Source organism: Hibiscus syriacus, unplaced genomic scaffold (assembly GCF_006381635.1).
Source record: "Hibiscus syriacus cultivar Baekdansim isolate YM2019G1 unplaced genomic scaffold, ASM638163v2 tig00113719_pilon, whole genome shotgun sequence".
Classification (NCBI taxonomy): Eukaryota; Viridiplantae; Streptophyta; class Magnoliopsida; order Malvales; family Malvaceae; genus Hibiscus; species Hibiscus syriacus.
The window spans coordinates 512,684-535,845 of NW_024063467.1; the positions used below are offsets into that span (position 1 = coordinate 512,684).

The following is a 23,162-nucleotide window of genomic DNA, read 5'->3' on the forward strand; positions in this document are numbered from 1 at the left end:
TTCAATGTCTTATTTGAAATTAATGGTTGTAAAGTTATTGACATTGCATCTAATCGGATTATGCTTATTGGTCATAGAATAGGAAAAATTTACATGGTGCATTTAGATTCTATTGATATGACTAATTTATGCCTAGTTGCTAAGGATGAGCATGATAGTTGGTTATGGCATAGGAGACTAGGTCATGCTAGTATGAGTGTTTTGCAACGGTTAATTCAAGGAGACTTAGTAAGAGGGTTGCCTAAGCTTAAATTTGATAATGATAAAATCTGTGATGCTTGTGCTAAAGGAAAACAAAAACGAGTTTCTTTTAAATCTATTAATGATGTATCAACTAGTAGAGTATTACAATTGATCCATTTAGATCTTTTTGGGCCAACTAGAACTACTAGCTTAGGAGGAAAACAATATGCTTTTGTCTTGGTAGACGACTATTCTAGATACACTTGGGTTCTATTCTTAAGTACTAAAGATGAAGCATTAGAAAATTTTATCACATTTTCAAAAATAATCCAAAATGAAAAAGGTTACTCTATAACTAGTGTTAGAAGTGATCATGGAACTGAATTTGAAAATCTTGGATTCATTGAGTTTTGTAATTCTAATGGTATTAGCCATAATTTTTCAGCACCTAGAACCCCTCAACAAAATGGAGTTGTTGAGAGGAAAAATCGAACTTTAGAAGAAATGGCTAGAACCATGCTTTGTGAAAATAATTTGCCAAAATATTTTTGGGCGGAAGCCACAAATACCGCTTGTTATGTTGTAAATCGAGTAATGATTAGGCCAATTTTAAAGAAAACTCCATATGAAATTCTCAAAAATAAAAAGCCTAACATTAGCTATTTTCATCCTTTTGGATGTAAATGTTTTGTTTTAAACAACGGTAAAGAAAATCTTGGCAAATTTGATGCTAAAAGTGATGAAGGAATTTTTCTGGGTTATTCCTTAAATTCTAAAGCTTATCGTGTATTTAATAAAAGAACTTTAGTTGTAGAAGAGTCTATACATGTTGTTTTCGATGATAATCCCCTTCCAAGGAATGATTCTTCTGTTAATGATGATGTAGGTATTGTACAAGCAAATGACGTTAGACATGACGTTGGAGAATCATCATCAAAGGAAGAAACAAAAGATGAGGAAACTCATGATCCCCTCGAGAATCCAACCATTGAAGAAAGGGAAGTATCTTTTCCAATAGAGTACAACTATGTCAAGGATGGTGAAATTATAGGTGATCCATCAAAAGGGGTAACTACTCGATCTTCTCTTAGAAATATCTGTAATTATGTTGCATTTATTTCATGCATAGAGCCTAAGAACATCAAATAAGCATTAAAAGATGAACATTGGATTATGGCTATGCAAGAAGAATTAAATCAATTTGAGAGAAGTAAAGTATGGACATTAGTTGAAATGCCTAGTAATAAATCTACTGTAGGTACTAGATGGGTTTTTAGAAATAAACTTGATGAAAGTGGTAATATAGTGAGGAACAAGGCTAGACTTGTTGCTCAAGGCTATACTCAAGAAGAAGGCATAGACTATGATGAAACATACGCTCTCGTAGCTAGGATGGAAGCAATTAGAATGTTATTGGCATTTGCATGTTTCAATGAATTTAAATTATATCAAATGGATGTTAAAAGTGCATTTTTAAATGGTTTTATAAAAGAAGAAGTGTACGTGGAACAACCTCCAGGTTTTGAAGATTCAAATTTTCCGGATCATGTTTTAAAATTGACAAAAGCTCTTTATGGTTTAAAACAAGCTCCTAGAGCTTGGTATGAAAGATTGTCAAATTTTTTAATTGAAAAAGGTTTTTTAAAAGGAAAGGTTGACACTACATTGTTTTTAAAGAGAAAAGGTAAAGATTTATTAGTAGTTCAAATTTATGTTGATGATATAATATTTGGTTCTACTAATGATGTTCTTTGCCAAGAATTTTCTAAGCTAATGCAAAGTGAGTTTGAGATGAGCATGATGGGGGAGCTCTCATTTTTCTTGGGACTCCAAATCAAGCAAAGAAAAGATGGCATCTTCATTAATCAAGCTAAGTACGTCAAAGATATGCTCAAGAAGTTTGGACTGGAAAATGGGAAACCTCATAACACTCCAATGAGCTCTTCAACAAAGCTTGATTTAGATGAAGGAGGTAAATGTGTAGATGTTAAATTATATAGGTCAATGATTGGCTCTTTGTTTTATCTAACTGCAAGTAGACCGGACATTATGTTTAGTGTTTGCTTATGTGCTAGATTTCAATCATGTCCTAAGGAATCACATTTACTAGCTGTTAAGAGAATCTTTAGATACCTTAAGGACACTCCTAGTTTAGGACTTTGGTATCCTAGAGACTCTAGTTTTAGCTTGCATGCTTTTTCTGATGCGGATTATGGAGGATGCAAATTAGATAGGAAAATCACCTCCGGTACTTGCCAATTCCTTGCAAATATGCTGATTTCTTGGTTTTCAAAGAAACAAAATTGTGTTGCATTATCTACCACTGAAGCCGAATACATTTCATCTGGTAGTTGTTGTGCACAAGTTTTATGGATGAAACAACAACTTTTTGATTATGGAATTGAAGTAGGTACTATTCCTATCAAGTGTGACAATACTAGTGCTATTTGTCTCACTAAAAATCCCATCCAACACTCTAGAACTAAACATATTGAAATAAGACATCACTTCATTAGAGACCATGTCACTAAGGAAGATGTAGTTCTAGAATTTGTTGATACTTTGCACCAATTAGCGGATATTTTTACAAAACCCTTAGATAAAGAAAGATTTTGGACACTTAGAAGAGAATTAGGTTTAACTGACCTATCTTCACTTAGTGTTTAAAATAATTTAGCACTTTTAATAAATACTGAAAAATGCTTATAATAATTTTTGATTGTATTCTTGCTATTAGTTAGGGGGAGTTTATGATTCTTAATAAAAATTAATTTTATGTTCAAATAAAGTTTGAAGATTAATTTGATTGATTGAACATAATTAATTTTTGATATATATGAGTTGCCATTACCATTAGAGCCAAATTATTTAGCATTTTAAGTGTTTAAAATGGATTTTTGACATTTTTGCGCTTCATGCACCGATGCATTTAACAATGCATCGATGCATAAGACCATGCACCGATGCATCCGTCGGGTTTTAGGTTTAAAATCTTCATCTTCTTCATTTTTCTCAAAACCTAAAACACAAACTCTCGGCCGTTCGTCCCCCTCTCACCTCAAATCTCTATTTTTGCTCAAAATCTTCAGAAAAACATCGGATTCTTCAAGTTTTTCATCCTACAAACCTGCTACACTCATTAAATCGCACAAAACATCTCCTCATTCCCGTCAATCCGAATTTTTCAAGGTATTTTCACAAAAACTCTATTTCATTAAATTTTTGAACTTAGGACTAGTTTAGATTAGTTCTAGTTTGAAATAATTATCGGCCATTGGCTATATGATGATTCTAAACTAGTTTCTACAACGAATTTCATCAAAAACGCATAATTTTTCAAAATTATTTGGAAATTTTGAATTCAAAAAAAAAATTTATTATTATTATTTCAAAAATTATTGATTCAATTGTGTTGTTTTCATGAAAACTATGCGTATTATGATATTAATTTTAAATAGTTTTCAAAACTTTGCCCATTAGGATTATGTTAGAGAACCTTGAAATATTGAGGACTCATTTGAGTTTTGGGATTGAATTTTGTGCATACATGTGTTTTTAAATTGCAGGTGATATTTCTTTTCTGATTTCCCTAACCATGTCTAATCCCAAAAGCCCTAGATCATCCTCGAGTCGGTCTTACCAAAACCGTCCTCCCGCTCCTAGACCTCAAAATCCATCCAATATTCCTTCATCCCTCATTAGTACTTGTTTTAACATGCCTGAAAACCGTAGGGATGAATTGTACTCTAGGTACATGAACTCCTTCCAATCCTATCGTATTAGGGAAGAGCGTATTCCTTCTCTACAAGCTATGATAAAACTTGAATTTGAATACCTCTCAATTCTTCGCCGATGGAAGTTTGATAAACTATTTTCTCTTCAACCCATCGTCTTTCACCAACTTGTCCGCATCTTTTATTCCAATGCGGTTTGTATTCAGAACACAACTTAGTGCGGTACTATAGCGATTAGATCCTATCTTTTAGGACAATATATCACTATTACTTCTGAATCCATCGCATCTCATTTTGGTTTAGATGACGAGGGTTTATTTAATGAGAAAGAAGATGTGGAATATCCATATCTTCCTAATGATAGTGTCAGTACCTTTAGGTCTCACCACGATCGATTTTTTCACTTAATGATCTCTTGGTGGTTTAGACCATCCGCAGGTCGGTACTCCACACTACGTACTACAGACTTATGGTGGATGCACTGTATAAAGAACAAAAAGAAAATCAATTTTCCACATATTGTATTTAGCGCGCTTGTCGATATCATAAACATCATTCCCTCAAAGCATGTAGAAACCCTACCTTATGGTTGTCTACTAAGCAATTTGTTTATCAAACTCGGCCTAGATGTCTCCCTTGACAATCCTATTCCGCTCCAAAACCCAATCAATATCACATCCTTAAAGAAATCGGATTGGAAATTGGATGAGAACACCGGACTATGGTCTTTTCGACCCGGTAAGCAAACCCCGGGAGCTAGTTCTTCACGAGCTGCTCCTAGTTCTTCTCGTGTTCCTCCTCCTCCTCCAGCTCCTGACGCTGATAATGATCCAGAGCTTCAAAGGCTTATGAGAGATATTGACGAGGAAGTACCAGCTCGGCAAGATGATCAAATGCCACCTTATTTCCAATCTTTTCTAGAGTCGTTTGATCTGCGTTTTGCTTCCATGGAGTCTACGATTACTGAGTTTCAGAGGGAGATGCGTGATCGTATGGATGCTCTTACTCTTGAAGTTAGAGCTCATTATCCTCCTCCTCCTCCCGATTCCGCTATGGATGATTAAACGTTATTTGATGATATTTGGTTTTAAACTTTAAGAACTTGGATTGTTAAACTTTTTGATTTGAATGTTTATGTTTGTTTGGATGCTTGAATGTTTGAACTTAATTTTAATATATTTGGTTTGAATTTTATTCATTTTGCATCATTAGATATATGACCAATTATGCCATTTCACATTTTATTATGAATATTGTTTATGAAAACTAATAGCTAATCTCTCTTTTGATTGTGATCTTAGCAGCTTATTATTAATAAATAAATTGGCTAATGTTTTTCAAAATTCTTGTTTAAAACGTTTATATAGAGTCTTTTTGATTTAACAAAAAGGGGGAGAAAATTTAAGATGTTCGATAGATGTGCTATAGTAAGGGGGAGTAAGTTTTTCAAAATCGATTTCAAAAATAATTTCTTAAACAAATCTTAAAATTATTCAAATGTTTTGTTATATCAAAAAGGAGGAGATTGTTGAAAACATTTTTGATATTTCGATATAACAAATTAAGTTAAATGAATTTTAAGATTTCACAAATGATTTTACAAATTCGATTCAATTAACCGAATATCAAATTATTACTCCAAGTTTTTCAAGATCAATTTTAATCCTTACTAAATGTGTAAAATTGTGATTTGTACTTAAACTATTTTTGAAACAATTTTCACAAAGTATTTTGAACCAAAAACATGCCTTAAATCAATTATTCAAAGGCATGCACCGATGCATCAGTCCATGCATCGATGCATCGATGAATTAATTGAACATCGAATGCATTCCATTCACCGATGAACTCTATATGCATCGATGCACTCTGAATATTTTCAAAACATCGAATGCATTTGATGCATCGATGCACAAGCCATGCATCGATGCATCAGGCTATTTTTCAAACATCGAATGCATTTCATGCATCGATGCACACTTGGTGCACCGATGCATCAAGTGTTCCAACGGTCAAAATATTTGAATTTTACACAAATGCACCGATGCATACTTGATCATGCATCGATGCATGAGACGCTCCACCTAAAAAAATTAATTGTTTTCACACTTAAACGGCTCTATTATCCCCACTAATTATCACCAACGTTCAGAATTGATTCAAGGGGTATTTAAACAAGTTCTGGAGCCATTGATCAAGAACAAGAAACATCAATCAACTAGAATCAAGAGAGAATCAAAGAGAAAGCATCAAACCTCAAGTTTGAGTATTTCAAGCCTATTTTTCATCCAATATTCATTTGCTTTCAAGAACACTTTTGTACTCAATTGTATTTATCCTTGAGTGTTCTTTTCTTTGTTCTAGAATTGTGCAAACATCTTACCTTGTGAGATTTTCTTGTAAGTTTGCAAATTTGTAATCTTCTCTTTGGGAAAAAGAGTGTTCTCAAGAGTTGGGGTATACTCTTGAGGGATTTTGTAAGGTTATCTCTTTGGCCTCAAAAGAAAGAACAAATTAGTGAATTTGTTGGAAAATCCTTAGTGTGGATAGCTAAGGTAGTGGACGTAGACTTTGTTTGAGAAAGTCGAACCACTGTAAACCGCTGTGCAATTACTTTAAATTTTCTGCAAAAGCTTCCACGAAATTTTTAATTGCCAATTCACCCCCCTCTTGGTCGATTCCGTAGATCGATTAACTCAACACTAAAGCTCCTATGAAATCACGATCAATCAACGAGAAATCGACGTTTTATACCCTGTGAACCCTATGATGAAAATTGTGATCCTACACGATTCCAAGGGCCAATTGGCGACAACTACGGTAGTGTATAACTAGGAGGATGACAAGGACTGCGTCAGTGGTGTTAGTTGTGACCAGAAAGGGTGACGACGAGTTAGGGTTAAGATTTGAGGATTTTAGAGATTTGAGTTTTTTTGTAATTTAAGAGAAATTAGTTTTTTATAAATATAATAATATTTTAAAAAAATAAATTTCAAATTTATCAGATTGTGATAAATGTCATTTAACGGAAGAATGAACGTCGTTGACGGCTCAGACAACTAAAATGATAATGTTTATAATGTTAGCCACCAAGATTTGTATATATAATTATATTTTACAACTATAAATTATAAATATAGATTTGTATATTTATGAAATTAGGATGATTATATGTTTAGTTCACTTGGATTATATTTTTGATATACTCAAATATTTTCTCCATCCCACAATTTTAGAAATATTTTATCTGATAATTTGATTGGATATAAATATATGTTTTAATTTTACAAAAAAAAATAAATTTAATTAAAAAATAAAGAGATTGATCTAAATATATAAAAGTTAATTGAATTATTATTTTTGAATTGAGTAATTTTATTTAAATTTGATTCTAATTTGAACTGAATTTTTAAAAATTTTAATACAACAAAATCAAATTAAATCACATTTTATTGAATAATTAGATTATTATTTATATTAATAAAACAAAACAAAAACGCCATATTAATAAAATAAAAACAAAAAATATATCACGAACCAGCCTAAACCCAAATTTCGAAACCCCGTATCGGATCAGGACACTCAGCCCATTAAAATGCCCGTTTCCGTCACCAAAACGGCAGCAGCAATAACGCGCCGTCGCATAAACCCTGATCGAGATTGAACTCCTTGATTAGTTCCTCGCATATCGGCATCTTCTTCTTCTTGTTTGTCTCTTCGCCTCTACTCTTTTAGCAGCAGCAAAATCTCTAACCTCCTCAAAAGCTTATATAATCCCTTCATCAGCCTCTTTGATCCCAGGTAAGGCCCCCTTCCAATCGTTCAATAGGAAACTGTAGCTATTCAATGAACTTGTCTCATCCCAATAAACCGCTACCGTGCAATTGGGTGTTTTCAGCTTAATGGGTATTTATCAACTGGAGTTTTCCAATTCGCTGGGTTTTGTAAAAATTCAAAGATAATTGGAGTGACCCATTGCTTAATTGGTTCTCAAAATGAACTCTTTAGCTCTATTCCGTGCAAGGAATGTTTATAAATCATGTGGTGCCCTCATTTTATGGAGAAAGTTATGTAGCGGTAGTAGTTTTGATGGCTATAAAATTGATAGTGATTTTTATTGTTCGGATGAACCCTTGAGGAGAATGTGGAAGGGTCCAAGTATTGGTTCTGTTTTTGATGAAACTCGTGATAATTGTGGGGGTTATGAAAGCGGCTCCGAGGCCCTGTTTACGGCTAGAAAAGGGTTTCTCGAGAGTGGAAGGGATGATGCTAGGAGAATTCTTGAGGTTTTAGAACGAGATGGGCCAGGATTTGATGCAAAAGCTGCTATTAGTGAAATGCAGGTGAGGGTCTCGGGGTTTCTTGTGAGAGAAGTTCTCAAGGGAATTCTGAAGAACATAAATTATGCGAATAAGACCAGGTGCGCGAAACTCGGATACAAGTTTTTCATGTGGTCTGGTCAGCGAGAAGCTTATAGGCACACTGCAGACTCATATCATTGGATAATGAAGATATGTGCAGAGTGTGAGGAATACAAGGCAATGTGGAGACTAGTCGATGAGATGACCGAGATCGGCGTCCCTACAACTGCCAGGACATTTAATATTTTGATATGCACATGTGGGGAGACGGGCTTAGCTCGGAAAGTTGTGGAGAGGTTCATCAAGTCAAAAACATTCAATTACAGGCCATTTAAGCATTCATACAATGCCATTCTGCATACACTTCTTTCTGTGAATCAATACAAGCTAATTGAGTGGGTTTACCAGCAGATGATAGCTGATGGTTTTCCCCCCGATATTCTTACTTACAATATCCTTATGTATGCAAAATACAAATTGGGGAAGTTAGATCAATTCCACAGATTACTTGATGAAATGGGTAGATGCGGATTTTCCCCTGATTTTCATACATATAACATCCTTCTGCATGTTCTTGGCAAAGGGGATAAACCACTTGCAGCACTTAATCTATTGAATCACATGAAAGAGGTGGGACTAGACCCAGGTGTTCTTCATTTCACGACATTGATAGATGGCCTGAGTCGTGCTGGAAACATTGATGCTTGCAAGTACTTTTTCGATGAAATGATAAAGAATGGATTCGTTCCTGACGTCGTCTGCTACACTGTAATCATTACAGGATACATTGTGGCTGGGGAGCTGGAGAAAGCTCAAGAAAAGTTTGATGAGATGATTGCCAAGGGACAACTTCCGAATGTATTTACATACAATTCGATGATCCGTGGTTATTGTATGGCCGGAAAGTTTGAGGAGGCATGTTCCATACTTAAGGAAATGGAGGCGAGAGGATGTAACCCAAATTTTGTTGTGTACAGTACCCTAGTGAGTCATTTGCGGAGAGCTGGAAAGTTTTCTAAAGCTCATGAGGTAATAAGAAGCATGGTGGAGAAGGGGCAATATGTTCATCTGGTCTCAAAGATCAAGAAATATAAAAGATGCTAAGCAGTAGATTGTACAATATAAAGATTATTTATTGTAACTTAAATGCCAGTATACTCATTGGTTAAGCTATGTCAGCTTTCAGCTCCACGTACCTGCTACTTGTAATAGATGTCAAGCTAGATGTCAAGCAACTAGAAAGGGTAGGTATGCACATTCTTCTTTCCCTTTTCATCTTTTGGTATTCAATTTGGTTGAAATGATGGAACTATGGAACTCAATGGAAAGCCAAATTAATTCATCATCTCCCTTCTTAGTCATACTTTCCATTATGCTCGATTGCCCTCTGGGTGCATGTTAACATTGATTTTTTTCCCTTCTTTATCTTATTGTTCTTTAGTTTTATTTTTCTAAGTTGTAACTATTAACCTAATCCAGTGATTAGGCAAATTAAATGATAATGGTAAAAATAATCCTTTTCCTTTAAGGAAAGTGCACTTGGGGTAGCTCGGTATTGACTTGCAGGATTGTCCTTTTCCTTTATGAATCATTTGTGTTCTTGAGACCTTCTACCGAGGAATGTACCTTATGATTCATGAATCAAAAGGTTCGATTTCATTCAATGAACACAAATGCAGTAAAGTTATACATAGTTTCAGTCCTTTTTTAAGCATGGCTTCCACTTCTTTATGTTGTCAATTTCAGAAGATATACCTAAATGTTTTCACTCCCTTGTTAAGTTCTGTATCTTATTCAAATATAGGCGGCGCCTGCAATTGTTTTAATGATTATGTTGTTCATAGTCAAGCACCTTGGTCTCTTAATTTTCCCTGAAATTACTTGAGATTAAAAAGAATCATTTCCTTAGAGAAATAGGACAATAAACTGATAATGCTGCTCTTCTATTTCCTTGTCCTACAGGTATCATACGTTCCATGCATCCCTAACAATTTTTCCCCATGATTCCATCTATAGATTCACCCGAAACGTAACCTGGCTGGTGTTTCATTCCATTTGTAACCTTCTCGGCCTCCCCGGCTTTACTAGGCTGCTCACATCAGTGACTTTTTTTGCCGAGACCGTATTGCTCATCAGATTTAATCCAACATACAGAGGTGAAAATCTTGAATGACCTGACAGGCGAAGGAATGATGTTTCATTGCCGTCCTTCATTTAGAGGTGTAGAACTAGTCAACTGAATAAGGTTTCATTCTTTAAGCTTTAGGTATTTCAACAAGGAGAAACATGTGCTAGGTTATTTTAATTCATATTTCTTTCTATTATATATAAACTCTTGTTCTTGGCAATTCTCAAAGTTCATTCCTCAGTCATGTACTCCCAAACATCGACTTAGGGAAGATCAAAGACGATAGTCGTTTATATTCTCGATCTCCTATTACCCGGTCCTTTTCTTAGTCGTTTTCACTTCACCGAGGCCCGAAAGTGAGAACAATGATATAAATTGTGTTGATGCTAAAATGTGTCTAGGAATTTCAATGTTGATACTTCTCTGGATCAGGTTTGGTTGAGTTATTGAAAGTGCCATGTTTACGCTTAGGAAACCAGGGTTATTGCAGCCTCCGGCATTGAGAAACAAGTTCTCCTTTAATGCATGGCAATACAAAGGAAAAAAGGGTTATGTACGTCACATGTCACTGAACTATACTCAGATGATTATTTTGATCATTGAGCTTTCAAAAGTTATAAAATGATCACTAAATTTATCGACTGTTATGAGATGGTAACCAATAGTTCGATAGAATTAATGACCGTTTTATAACTTTTGAAAGTTCAGTTACCTCTTAATATTTTAATGACCGTCATTAAATTTCGCGGACGGGATGCGAGACAATAGCAATGCAAAGCATGCCAACAATGGAACGATTTGGTGATTTCATCATCATACGTGTAGTTTTGTATTTACGAGGCTTTCGCTTTCAAGAATATTAAAGCCGATACGGGGCGGGATTTTAATTAAAATGAGATAATAGATCTCTTAATTAAAATCAGAACTTCGAATTCTGACGATTATAAACGAGTAAATTAGATTAGGAAAATTGTTTTTACTTCTACAATATTTGATCCGGATTATTTGATCAATAGATTGAATATCGGTTACTATATCAAAAAAGTGTTGCTGTATTAAACTGATACGGCAACACTTCAATTTTTTTAAGAGAAAATAACCTCATTGACCAAAAATGCCTTATAATATACGAACTTGGACTATCGCAATGCGAATATGTAAATCACAATGCGATAGTCCAAGTTCGCAACGACTGGTAGTATTGCATTTGTTTCTTAAGAATTTTCTCTAAAAAGATAGTATTCGCGCGGACGTGTCGAAGACACGTATTACCACGACCACGACCATGAGACGGCGGCGGCGGCGCGCGAGAGTCCCCCTTGTTCTCTATCACTCAACAAGGAAGTGGGAAAGGCAAGACTTAAATACCATTCCCAATAATGTTTCCAATACTATGTGGGATTGAGCATTACCAACACTTGTTTCCAATACAATGTGATTATTCAGGAAATAATTAACAATCATGCACCGTAAAACAACTGAATCAACAATCAATTGCATTAGTATTATACGATTAAATATGTCATAATTAAAAGTCAATCTACAATCAATCGCGATTATTACAATTTTAAGCAAAACATTCAAAAATAATATAGCTATTTAAGGCTCAATCCCACATAGTATTGGGAACAAGTGTTGGTAATGCTCAATCCCACATAGTATTGGAAACACTATTGGAAATGGTATTTAAGGCTTGGCTTTTCCACTTCCTTGTTGAGTGATAGAGAACAAGGGGGACTCTCGCGCGCCGCCGCCGCCGCTATCTGTCTCGTCTCGTCTCGGGTCGTGGTCGTGGAATAAATCGCAACGAATTTGGAATAAATCGTAGCGCGAACTTGGAATAAATCGCAACGCGAACTTGGACTATCGCAATGCACATATTCGCATTGCGATAGTCGAATTTTGACAAATCCAAAAAAAATGGTTAAAATCGTATATTATAAGATATTTTTAGTCACTGAGGTTATTTTTCTCTTTTTTTAATTCAAATTTATATTTCTTTTTTAAATATTTATGTTACATACTGACAGTGACTAAAATATTGCAACGATCACTTGGTAATAGTCTAATAAACAAAATCATGAACAATTTAAGCAACGACGTATATTAACTGATCGCACTAACGACTCCAACACCAACCATGGATATATTAATCACATAAATTTTTATACTAGATGGACACAACTAAAACTTTAAGCCGGATATAATTATTAAAATATGTAATTATTTGAAAAAAATAAAATTTTAAGATGAATATATGTTCACCCTAAATCTTTAATGGATCCGACACTAGATTTATTAGTTAAAATTTGGTGTATGTGAATATATATATATATATATATATATATATAAATAAGTAGAACTCATTAAGGGTTTCATTGCTTAAAGAGAGTGTTTGTGTATTCATTTATTTATTTTAATTGCTTTTAAGTTGTTTAATCGTTTTTTTGTATAATTTTTTTATTAGAATTAAGGACTTTTCATATAATTTTTTAAAGGATTAATAGCTAAAGAAATACATAATTATCTAACAATCAACCATCTAATTTTAGTATGCTAATACAAGAAACCAAAACCCTTTTCACATGGTTCATTGGGATTTAGCTCATTTATTCTTCTTTAACTAAAAATTAACTTTGTCTTCAACCTTGCGATCCACAGATTTTTTTCCATCGTTTAGCTATTTCTTCTCTTCCTTCTTCTCCTCTTTCTTCTCTTCCTTCTTCTCCTCTTTCTTCTCTTCTTTCTTCTCCTCTTTCTTTTCCTTCTTCTCTTCCTTCTTCTCTTCCTTAGCAGGTCCGATCGATATGATATCCACTTTGCCAACTTTCTTCAGTTTCTTCACCACCGCCACCGCATCCATTTCTCCGATCACCGTCAGCTTCTGATCCTTCAGATCCGCCGCTATTGAGTCAACTCCTGTCCACATTCAAAAAACGAGTTCCGATTCGTAATAATATCCATAAAAAGTTGGGCATAGACGAGCGAGATCTGAATTTTTTTGATATTGCAGACAAGGTGTTTGATAGAATACCAAAGATATCTGCAGCAGCTTCTATGGATTTTTTCTTGGTTTTTTCATCCGTCATGGTTAGAACTTTCAATACCACCTTCTGCTATAACAGTGAAACGAGATTACTACATACGATGGGGAGGAAAAGAGAAAGGGAAAGAAGAAGAATAACATCAACATGATAAATAAATAAGTGGCGTTCTAGTAGAATCGTTAAGAACAAAGTTGGGAAAGGATCACCTGAGCCATTTTGCTGCGCAAATTGAGCTGATTAGAGGAAGTAATTGAGTTTTTGAGGACCAGTTGGCCTTTATAAAGTGTGAAATTTGTGGTCCACACTCTGGTTTACATGGCAGACTTTTGATCGAATGAACACATTTGCTTTGAAATTGAGAGTTTATAGATGAAAACATAATCTTAACTGAGTTCAAGTGCTCAAAATGTACCGTTTTTAGGAGTGTAAAATTATAAATATTATCATTTTAGGTGTATAGACCGTCAACAGTATTAATTTCTTTCGTTTCGTTTAGTAACACTTGTCATAATTGGGTGATATTAAAATTTAATCTTTAAAAATATTAAAATTATTATTATAGTTATAAAAAAACATCATTTTCTCTTAAATTATAAAAAAGTCTCAATCCCATAAAATTCTCAAATCCTAAAATTAACTCGTCATCGCCTAAGTAGTTCCTGTCATCCTTCTATTCATACGTCAAAGTAGGTACCGCCAATTGTTCATCAGAATTGCGGAGATTGCGATTTTCATCACAGGGTTTACAGGGTATGAAACATCGATTCACTATCAATTGGTCATTGACCGGTCACGATTTCATAGGGATTTTGGTCGCCTAGGGGAGGTGAGGAATGGTGGAGCTTCGTCGACGGTAAGGGGCGATAGTCAGTATGGATTTAGGGATTGAAATGAAGGTTTTCAAAGTTTTTGGGTTATTTCAAAAATTTTATATTTTTTAAAGCATAAATTTTTAAATTTTTAAATTTTAAAATTACCTTATTGTGACACGTGTCACTTAACGAGAAAATTAATATCGTTGATAGTCCGAGCACTTAAAATGGTAATGTTTGTAATTTTAGGCATTGAGATAAGTCAAAAATACTTTATGCTCCTATTCGTAAAAAACGTTATAGTTTGAACACTTATTTTACATTTAAGCCTTATATAATTATATAAATTTAATTTTTAAATAATATTAATTATAAAATAACTCATCTAACAAACTCAGTGGTTAAAACTTAAAAGGATTGTTTTTATTAGAGGTCCAAAGTTTAAACCACTGTGTTTTAAAAGTGTATATACATTAATATTTTTAAAAAATATAAACATATATTATTTTATAATCTCTTAAACTATTAAAGAAAACAAAACTTGTAAACTATGATAATTATTACAACATATCGTAATTATGTATTTCCGAAGATTTTGATAGTTAGATTTTATAATAAAGATTTTCTACAAACATAAAGACTCAAATTTAATATCTTATTTAAGCGATATATTATTTTTCTTTATTTTTAGCTATAGATTTATAACTTCAATAGAAAATTTGTCCTTTTATCTTTATAATATTGGAATTTGAGAAATAAAGTACAGTAGAGGGTCCACATATTGGTAGGCACTTTCCAATTTTCTATTCTCCTTTTCTCAACAAGTCATTTTCAAAAATTCTGGATTTATTGTGAATGAATTATGAAGTCAAATTGAAGGGTTGTGGTTATGGACAAGTTGGAAAGGGAGGCTTTCCTATATTATTATTTTGGGTAAATTACATCATTTAATCATCAATCTATTACCTTTTTTTATTTCGGTGATCAAACTATTTTTTATCTGAAAAAAACATTATTAACCTTATGTTTTTTTTCCTTATTTTTATTATCAAATTATTAAAAATTAATGGAGATATCGACATAAAATCTTTATTTTCTTTTTTTTTTTTAATTTTTCATGTCATTTTCTCTCATCGCTTTAAATTTTTTATTTCTTTGATAAGATGGTATCGTGGTGACATGTGTCACTAATTTATTGGTCCAAATAAAATCATTAAAAAGCGGCACATAAGTTGTTAATAAGGAGAGAGAAATTGACTTGAGAAAATCAAGTTAATATCGTTATTAATTTTTTGACGATAAATGATGAAAATAAGAAAAAAAAACTTAATATTAATTATATTTTTGTCAAAATAATATTTTGTGACAAAAATAGAAAAATGATAATAGTTTGAAGACTAATGAAAAAAATTTACCCTGTTATTTTTAAGATTCCTCCATTCAAAAGTAAGAGAAGCAGACATGAAAAAGTAAAGAAGACAGAATTTTAATTAAAGTGAGGATGCTTTCCTTGAATATCCCCACTCTGCCAGGTCAGCCCTATCATCTACATGCAAAGCAAACACTCAAAAAGCAAGCAGCGTGGATAGCAACTCAAACAAAAATTGAGGTTTCAACACACATTTAGTACAAAATAAAAATAAAATATAAAAAAATATTTTTAAGGATAAAGTACATAAATGATCCTCTGACTATATGATATTATTTTATTAAGTCTCTGATTATTTAAAGTTACAAAATTATCCTCCGATTATAGGGAATTACTTTATTAAATCCCTTTACTATTAAAAGTCACAAAATGGTTTTGATTATTCATCATGTTCTAAACTTGTCAGTTTTTGTTAAAAATTTGACGACAACCTAACCAGTTGATTGAGATATGGTAAAATATTATCTCATAACCTCAAAAGATTATCATATTTCAGTTAGCATGTTAACGTCCAACTCATATTACCGTTAATCTTTTAACATAAAAAAATGAGTTTTGAACATAATTAATAATCAAATGACCATTTTATAATTTTTAATAGTTGAAAAGCTAGACAAAACAACACTATTTTATAACTTTTAATTGTAAAATAACTCAGTAAAACATTATATTATAGCGGGATTATTTGTGTATTTTATCTTTTTAAAAAATAAAACTTGCAATATATAAATTTATATATGAAGGTTCATATGATAGAGTAAGCATGTGGATTATCGTCGTTGAAAAGTGAGGCAACAGCCTCATCGGAAGCAACAGCAACAGAGTAAAGAGCTGGTGTATGGAAGAAAGTGTGAACACCATTAATGGAACCTTCACTCTTGTAGTAGTCATAGTAATGGTTCACTATATAAGATGGATACTTGTAAAACGATGCGTAGTGGGAGTATCCCGGAAACGGCCACGCCTCCTCCCGTTTAACGGCTTTCAGCACCTTCTTCTCTTCCAGGGCATAGCCTCGTACTGTGACTTTTTGGATCTCCATTTCTACTTCCACTTCTTCAACCCCTACAAAATGGGGAAAAATGCATGTGAACCCTACTTAAGATCATACCAATGAAGTGCATAAGTTCATGAACCAAAAGGGTTATTGTTATCGATGGTGCGCTCGACTCCTACAACCGAGCGCACCATCAAGACCATACTGGTACAAGTATTCAAATTCAAAAACCTTCAATGTAAGGGAGTACCTTTGAGCTTTGAGAGAGCTTTCTTTAACTTGGAAGCACGGCCCTCACAATCCAGATTGGGAACTCTGACTTGAACCATCTACAACAAAGTTCATCCACTTTATATCAGCACCTGCAGAAAACATTATTAACAGATGACAACAAAGCAACAGAGGAAACTCACAGCAGCCATTGTTGTAATACGAGGATTATGGGAACAACAAGAGCTCTATGTTTTTATTTTGCAAGTGGTGGGGGTTTTAAGAGCTGTGATGAAGGAGGAGCCTTTGGGTTTTGAAATTTGAAGGCATGAAATACCATTCACGCGTGGGATTGGGAAAGCCTGAATTTCTTTCTTTTTTTCTCTCTTTCTCAATGTCAAACTCTCCACGCTCTCTTTCTGGAATGATTATCAACACTCACAAATCTAGGGCAAAACACAATGGTATGAATGTCCCGGCATGTCCTTATTCACTCAAGTATGTTTTATTAAGGGTAAGCTACATAAACGGTAACCTAACTTTTAGGTCACTTACATTTTGGTCACCTAACTTTAAAACTTACAATACAGTCACTAAACTTTTAGTTCATTTCTAGTAAAGTCCCTGATGTTACCTCCCGTTAGTTTTATCTAACGTGACATGTTACTTCCTGTTAAACCTTCTTCATCTTCTTCTTCTTCTTTTTCGAGCGACCTACATATCCACTTAATTTGTAGTGACATTCTTGATATTGATAAGGAATATATCACCTATGTAAAGATGATTTGTGGGAACATGGCCACGACATAACTCTTCTTCACCAGAGTAGGTCCGCACTTGCCCTTTGTTTTTTTCTAACAAATTGCCAAACACGAGGAAGAAGAGAGAAGACATAACAATTGTCAATTGTTTCTCGAGGAAAAATTATCAATTCCCTACTGCCAATGTAACTAAAAATTATTACAAGGTGTCGCGACTGTCTTTCGGGTGGTTCCAGAATTTGGCTTCGACTTGGAATAAAAATATTGTAGTCACCACCGATCATTTATTTTTCGTAAAAAATTTGGTTGATCGGATACCATCTTACCTGATCTGCGTTTTACCAGAAATATGTCGGATTCGAGAGTCGGTTACAGTAAAGGAAGGATTAGCACCCTTGAACTGCCCTTTCGGTACCATTTAATTTATCTTAATTACGAAAATAACAATTTAAATTAAAATTTAGAGATTCGATTCAAATTACTTACCATTAATTGATTAAAATTATCCTAAAAATCATAAATAAAGTAAGAAAATAAAACAAACAAACACAAAGAGTTAGCATTAAGATTGAAATAAAATAAATAAATAAAAGGAATGAAAAAAATCAAATTAAAAATTAAATTGGAAACAATTAAAATTTATGGGTCGAATTAATCTTAAGAACGAGCTGCAAGAAAAACAAAAACTTAAGGGATTAAATACCAAAAATAAAAAAATAAAGTACTAAAATAACACAAACGAAAAATTAAAGGATTAAAGTAGAAGGATCTAATAAATATATATGAACAAATAAGATCCTCAACAATCAATTTAAAATAAATACATGGCCTAAATTGTAATAAAATCTAATTATGTAGATTAAAATGCAAAACATAAAATAATAATTAAATAAAAAAATAAACAAGGATCCAAATGAAAAATAAAATAAAATAACAATGCTAAATAAAAAACTAATAGTGACTAAACTAAAATAAAAAAATAAAATAAATATCATAATCAAATGATACAATAACTGATGCTACGGGGTCTAAATTAAAATAAATGTAAACATGATGTCCTAAATAAAATACCATAAAACATATAAATGACTAAAACAAAATAAGACATGATATGTAGCCCAAATTGAAATAAATAACAAAAATGCCAATTTTAGTGATCTAAATAAAACACTACAAGAATCTAGGGACCTAAAGGATGTTTACCCATGATTTAATGCTCCAAACGTTACTTGGGCTAAAGAAAAGGACTCATACAGTGATTTAGCCTTAACTTAGTGACGAGAATAATATGTATTTACTAAATTTAGAGGACTTATGCGTGATTATACCATGAGTTAGTGATAAAGCATGAAGCATCTTTAGAACCTAAGGACCTATTGCCAAATTTACCTAAAAATTAAAAAAAAACATAACCCCACCTTTATTATTTCCAGTACACGCTGAACCAAAACCAAAATCAGCTCTCCCTTTTCCTATTTTCAATTCTGCCCTTCTTTAATCCCTAGCCTTCTGCTTTCTTTTCACCAGCGCGACAGAGCAGCCATGGCGACCAAATATCCAGTGAATCCAAGAGTCACACCGACCACTCGACTCTAGACTCAATGACGGTGACACCACTATTACGACGAACACCAAAGTAAGGTAACCTAACTCCCTATCTCTATTTTAATTATTTTTAAGAACTCATGGAATTTACGTTAACTACGAACAAAATTACAAATTAAAATTCTTATTATTAGCTGCATTCGAATTGAACAAATAAATTAAAAAAAAAACTAAAATATAAACTGAAATACCTTAGGATTGCTGAAAAAAATATGTATTTTATTGCTATTTTCCTTGCTGAAAAACCGAGAGCAACTGTCCCCTACAATTGTTTCCCTTGGTTTCTGTTTTTTTTCCTCCCTTTCATACATGCATTCCACTTTTTTTTATAACCAAATTTACATTGATTTAATATTTTAAAATCGTGCAACTTGGTTGGTGTGATGATGCTTTAATTTTTTTAGCTTATCTTCTAATAGTGGGTGACAATGACAACGGCAAGTGGGCATAGGATGGCTGGCAGCTTCACGTGGGCATGGGTGTAGTGTTGTGAATGAGGACAAAATCTGGAGTCTACACGGATTACAAAGAATTGTAATGTAAAATTGTTAGAAACTAGTGGTAATATACATTTATAACCTTTCTCCGGTGGAAGCAAACTTGCTGAAGTAGATAGTGTTCTTCATTTCTTCTACTAGTCCTTTTTCTTTGGTTCTTTGAAAAAAAAATCGATATGCAGATTTTTCAAAGCAATCACGACTGTCATAATCAACGGTCTCATAATTGTTTCAACTATGAAAGGGAGCAACGTTATTCCATTGACGATGCTAAGCCCCACAAGATACACATTTTAGCCGGGTATATTATCTTGAATTTCAGTGACACCATAATTCGTAAGTAGAATGTGAACAATGAAAAAGATGACGGCTAGTACGTGTCGACTTTTCAACGGTAATTCTATAACTGCAAGCTTCGTGCAATTTCTCAAACCAAGGCGAAAAGATCGACAACAAGGGGATGATGAAAGCAAGCACAATTTTACGAGACCAGTGGCAATGGTTCTCTCCAAAACCCAACAAGATTGCCCTCTGGATTGACCTAAGATACTCTTGCAAGAGCTTGCAAATCGCATAGTGAAGGCAAGGCAAGAAGAAGAAGAAGAAGAAGATAATGGTTAACGGGAGATAACTTGCCGCATCAGATAAAACTAACTGGATGTAACCCCGTAGACTGGGGTCGAACTAAAAGTTCAGTGACTTAATTGCAATTTTTAAAAGATGGATGACCAAAATGCAAGAATCCTAAACGTTTGGTGACCTATTATGTAGTTTACCCTTTAATTAATTTTACTTACCCAAGCTTTGGTAGTATGAGACGTGGTCTATAGGAAAGTAGTGGTAGTAATCTTTTGCCATTGTTGTAGCTTTCTTTTGTGTGGTGAGGCCCGCAAGACACAGTTTTCAGTGAACAGAGAGTAGAAAGTAACGGAACGAAAAACAACTCAGCTTTACTGAATCAACTGCGAAGAAAGATAATTCCCACTCTCTCACAGTAAAAGCAAGCACTGTGTCTGTCTGCTTTCCTACCAACGAAAACGAAAAAGTCAGCATGTTTCGGACAACATAGAGATACTCTGTGACATAACTTACCGATAGTAAAAAAATTATTATTATATTTTAAAATTTAAATTTAAATATTATAAATATTAAGAGTATTAGTGTGTCATATCACATAATTAAAAATTATATTTGAATAAATATTATCATTTATTTCTTCTAAGTTAATAGAAATATATATTATATATTTATATTAATAGAATCTTAATTTTAAATAAACATATCTCCAGTTAGGAATTACCCGTTCAGTTCAGTTGATAAAACGCAATGCTCATAACCTTGTGATCGTGGGATCGAATCTCACGATAAACAATTCATAATTATCGAGGTCTTTCGACATCCTACTACCTTACCTATCTCATTAAATATGAGAATAGGTCAAGTAATAATATCTCCCGCTAGAAAGCTGCAAAGTATAAGACGAAAGAAAGCTGAAGAGACATGTCAGTCCCCTTGTCTTCTTTTTCATTATTTTAAAATATTAAATAGTATCTCCCTTTTATCAATCTCTTCGTACATGAATAAAGGAAACTTTAGGGTGTAGTTTGTTGGGATTGTTTGGAGCATAATTATCATAGTTATAATGTTTTTTGAAATTATAAATGACATCCAAATAGCACTAATCAAACGATTTCTACAACAAATGAATTATTATTATTATTTGAGATCTTGAATTCGAACACTATAGATGTTATGAGTGTGAGTGTTTAATATTTAAAAATTGAGATTAATCTTTAAATAAACATTATCTTATACTTATCATAAATTAATAAAAAAAATGACATCCAAATGAAATTATTTGGGAAAGTAATACTTTTTCAATAAAGACGTTTTTATTGATGTGGTAGATTTTTGAAACGAAGTCTATCAACATTAAAATAAAAGAAATAAGAATAATAAATAAAAATATTAAAAAAAATTACTCTAGCACGAGTCAATCAGATCACAACGAAACACATTGATATGTCTTGTATTCAATCATCCAATTAATATATATTAAAAATCACATATAAATAATATAAGATTTGAAAATCTCACGATCAAATTTATTAATTTTGAATTGTCAAAAATTATATTCAATTTGTTTATTTTATTTACAAATTTTCTCCAAAATTTAATATCAAAGTACAAAATGACATCAACGTGTGAATTTCACAGTGTATCAATATTTAAATATTTGATCAAGTTGATGTCAAGAATTATTAAGATGTTAAATTAATTAGAAATATAAAAAAACTAACTTTTTAAACAATAATAAATATAATTATAGTGATTTTCTAAATATCTTAAATAAAAAAATTAAAACTATCAAATTAATATTGAATATAAAATCAATAAGTGTATAAATAAAATATTTAACCCTTCAACTATTATATTTTATTGAATAAAGTATTATAAAATATTTAATATTTACTGAGCTACTGGTTGTAGGCTCGAGTTAAATCAAAGGCCCAAATCTATGGGTTGCTCAAAGTAGAAGGCCCAACACCTATTTAAGATTTTCGGTGACATAACAGAAGTACTTTAATTATTTCTTGAATTCGATTACACGTGGTAAAGTATACAAATGATCTCTAACTATTGGATGTTTTTTTGTTATTTTTTTACTATCAAAAGTTATAAAATGATCATTTGACTATATAATATTTCTTTATTGAGTCCCTCGACTATTCAAAGTTATAAAATGATCATCTGACTATTCATCATGTTTTAGATGTCATTTTCTGTTAAAAAATTAATGGCAGTATGAGGCTAGATGTTAATATTCTATTTAAGATATGATTAAATCTGATCCCAAAAATCTCAAACGACTATTATATATCAGACAACAAATTAACATCCAACTCAAATTATTATTAATTTTTAACAAAAAAAGGACTAGTATAAAACATAATAAATAGTGAGATGATCATTTTGTAATATTTAATAGTCGAGGGACTCAAAAAATAATATCATGTAGTTGGGAGATAATTTTGTAATATTTAATAGTTAAAAGATTCAGCTTCATTAATATTTTAAAGATTGGATTGTTTGAAAATTCACCAAGGACATTAAAATATAACAATTAATTTTGTTTAAATATTAAATATAAAAAGCATACTTCATAAAATAATTTTAAAATAGCATAAATCGGTTACTCCTCGTTGTATAAAGAACAAGCAGAGAAGAGGTGAATGCATTGAATTATCGTTATAGAAAACCTCTTAAAAGCGAGGCCGTGGGCAGCGCACTGCTGCCATCGCCGATACCCGAGCTCTATATAAATTGAATTTTCATCTTTCACTGTTCATAATTAAAGATTTGGGGATTTGTTATCCGAATATCATCAAATTTGTATG

At 32.6% G+C, this 23,162-nt stretch overlaps 3 protein-coding genes across 5 annotated transcripts; 1 reads left to right on the forward strand and 2 right to left on the reverse strand.

The window, feature by feature from the left end:
- Positions 1–7,547: 7,547 nt before the first annotated feature.
- LOC120186716 (pentatricopeptide repeat-containing protein At3g60050-like) lies at positions 7,548–10,568 on the forward strand. Its single transcript, XM_039190596.1, has 2 exons — positions 7,548–9,526; positions 10,241–10,568. The coding sequence occupies exon 1, from the start codon at positions 7,913–7,915 to the stop codon at positions 9,380–9,382; it is 1,470 nt and encodes a 489-aa protein (XP_039046527.1). The 5' UTR covers positions 7,548–7,912; the 3' UTR covers positions 9,383–9,526; positions 10,241–10,568.
- Positions 10,569–12,949: 2,381 nt separating this feature from the next.
- LOC120186718 (heavy metal-associated isoprenylated plant protein 39-like) lies at positions 12,950–20,375 on the reverse strand. Of its 3 annotated transcripts, XM_039190600.1 has the most exons (4): positions 20,354–20,375; positions 19,459–19,463; positions 13,441–13,544; positions 12,950–13,325 (listed from the first exon to the last, which is right to left on the reverse strand). In XM_039190600.1, exons 3-4 carry the CDS (start codon positions 13,493–13,495, stop codon positions 13,087–13,089), a joined length of 294 nt encoding a protein of 97 aa, XP_039046531.1. In that variant the 5' UTR covers positions 13,496–13,544; positions 19,459–19,463; positions 20,354–20,375; the 3' UTR covers positions 12,950–13,086. The 3 variants fall into 3 exon arrangements, with proteins under 3 accessions (XP_039046531.1, XP_039046530.1, XP_039046529.1); XM_039190599.1 differs by lacking the exon at positions 19,459–19,463 and having other exon boundaries at positions 13,441–13,547; positions 20,355–20,375; XM_039190598.1 differs by lacking the exons at positions 19,459–19,463; positions 20,354–20,375 and adding an exon at positions 13,660–13,769 and having other exon boundaries at positions 13,441–13,519.
- LOC120186717 (heavy metal-associated isoprenylated plant protein 31-like) lies at positions 16,440–22,875 on the reverse strand. Its single transcript, XM_039190597.1, has 3 exons — positions 22,867–22,875; positions 16,942–17,020; positions 16,440–16,759 (listed from the first exon to the last, which is right to left on the reverse strand). The coding sequence occupies exons 1-3, from the start codon at positions 22,873–22,875 to the stop codon at positions 16,440–16,442; spliced, it is 408 nt and encodes a 135-aa protein (XP_039046528.1).
- Positions 22,876–23,162: the final 287 nt, after the last annotated feature.

Excerpts from the sequence above, each read along its gene's own strand:
- LOC120186718 (XM_039190598.1), bottom strand. Across the intron at positions 13,326-13,440 it reads AGCTGCTGCAGATATCTTTG|GAGTTGACTCAATAGCGGCG; the intron begins GTATTCTATCAA and ends GAATGTGGACAG.
- LOC120186716 (XM_039190596.1), top strand. The coding sequence starts at position 7,913 with ATGAACTCTTTAGCTCTATTCCGTGCAAGGAATGTTTATAAATCATGT.
- LOC120186717 (XM_039190597.1), bottom strand. Across the intron at positions 16,760-16,941 it reads AGCTCTCTCAAAGCTCAAAG|GGGTTGAAGAAGTGGAAGTA; the intron begins GTACTCCCTTAC and ends CCCATTTTGTAG.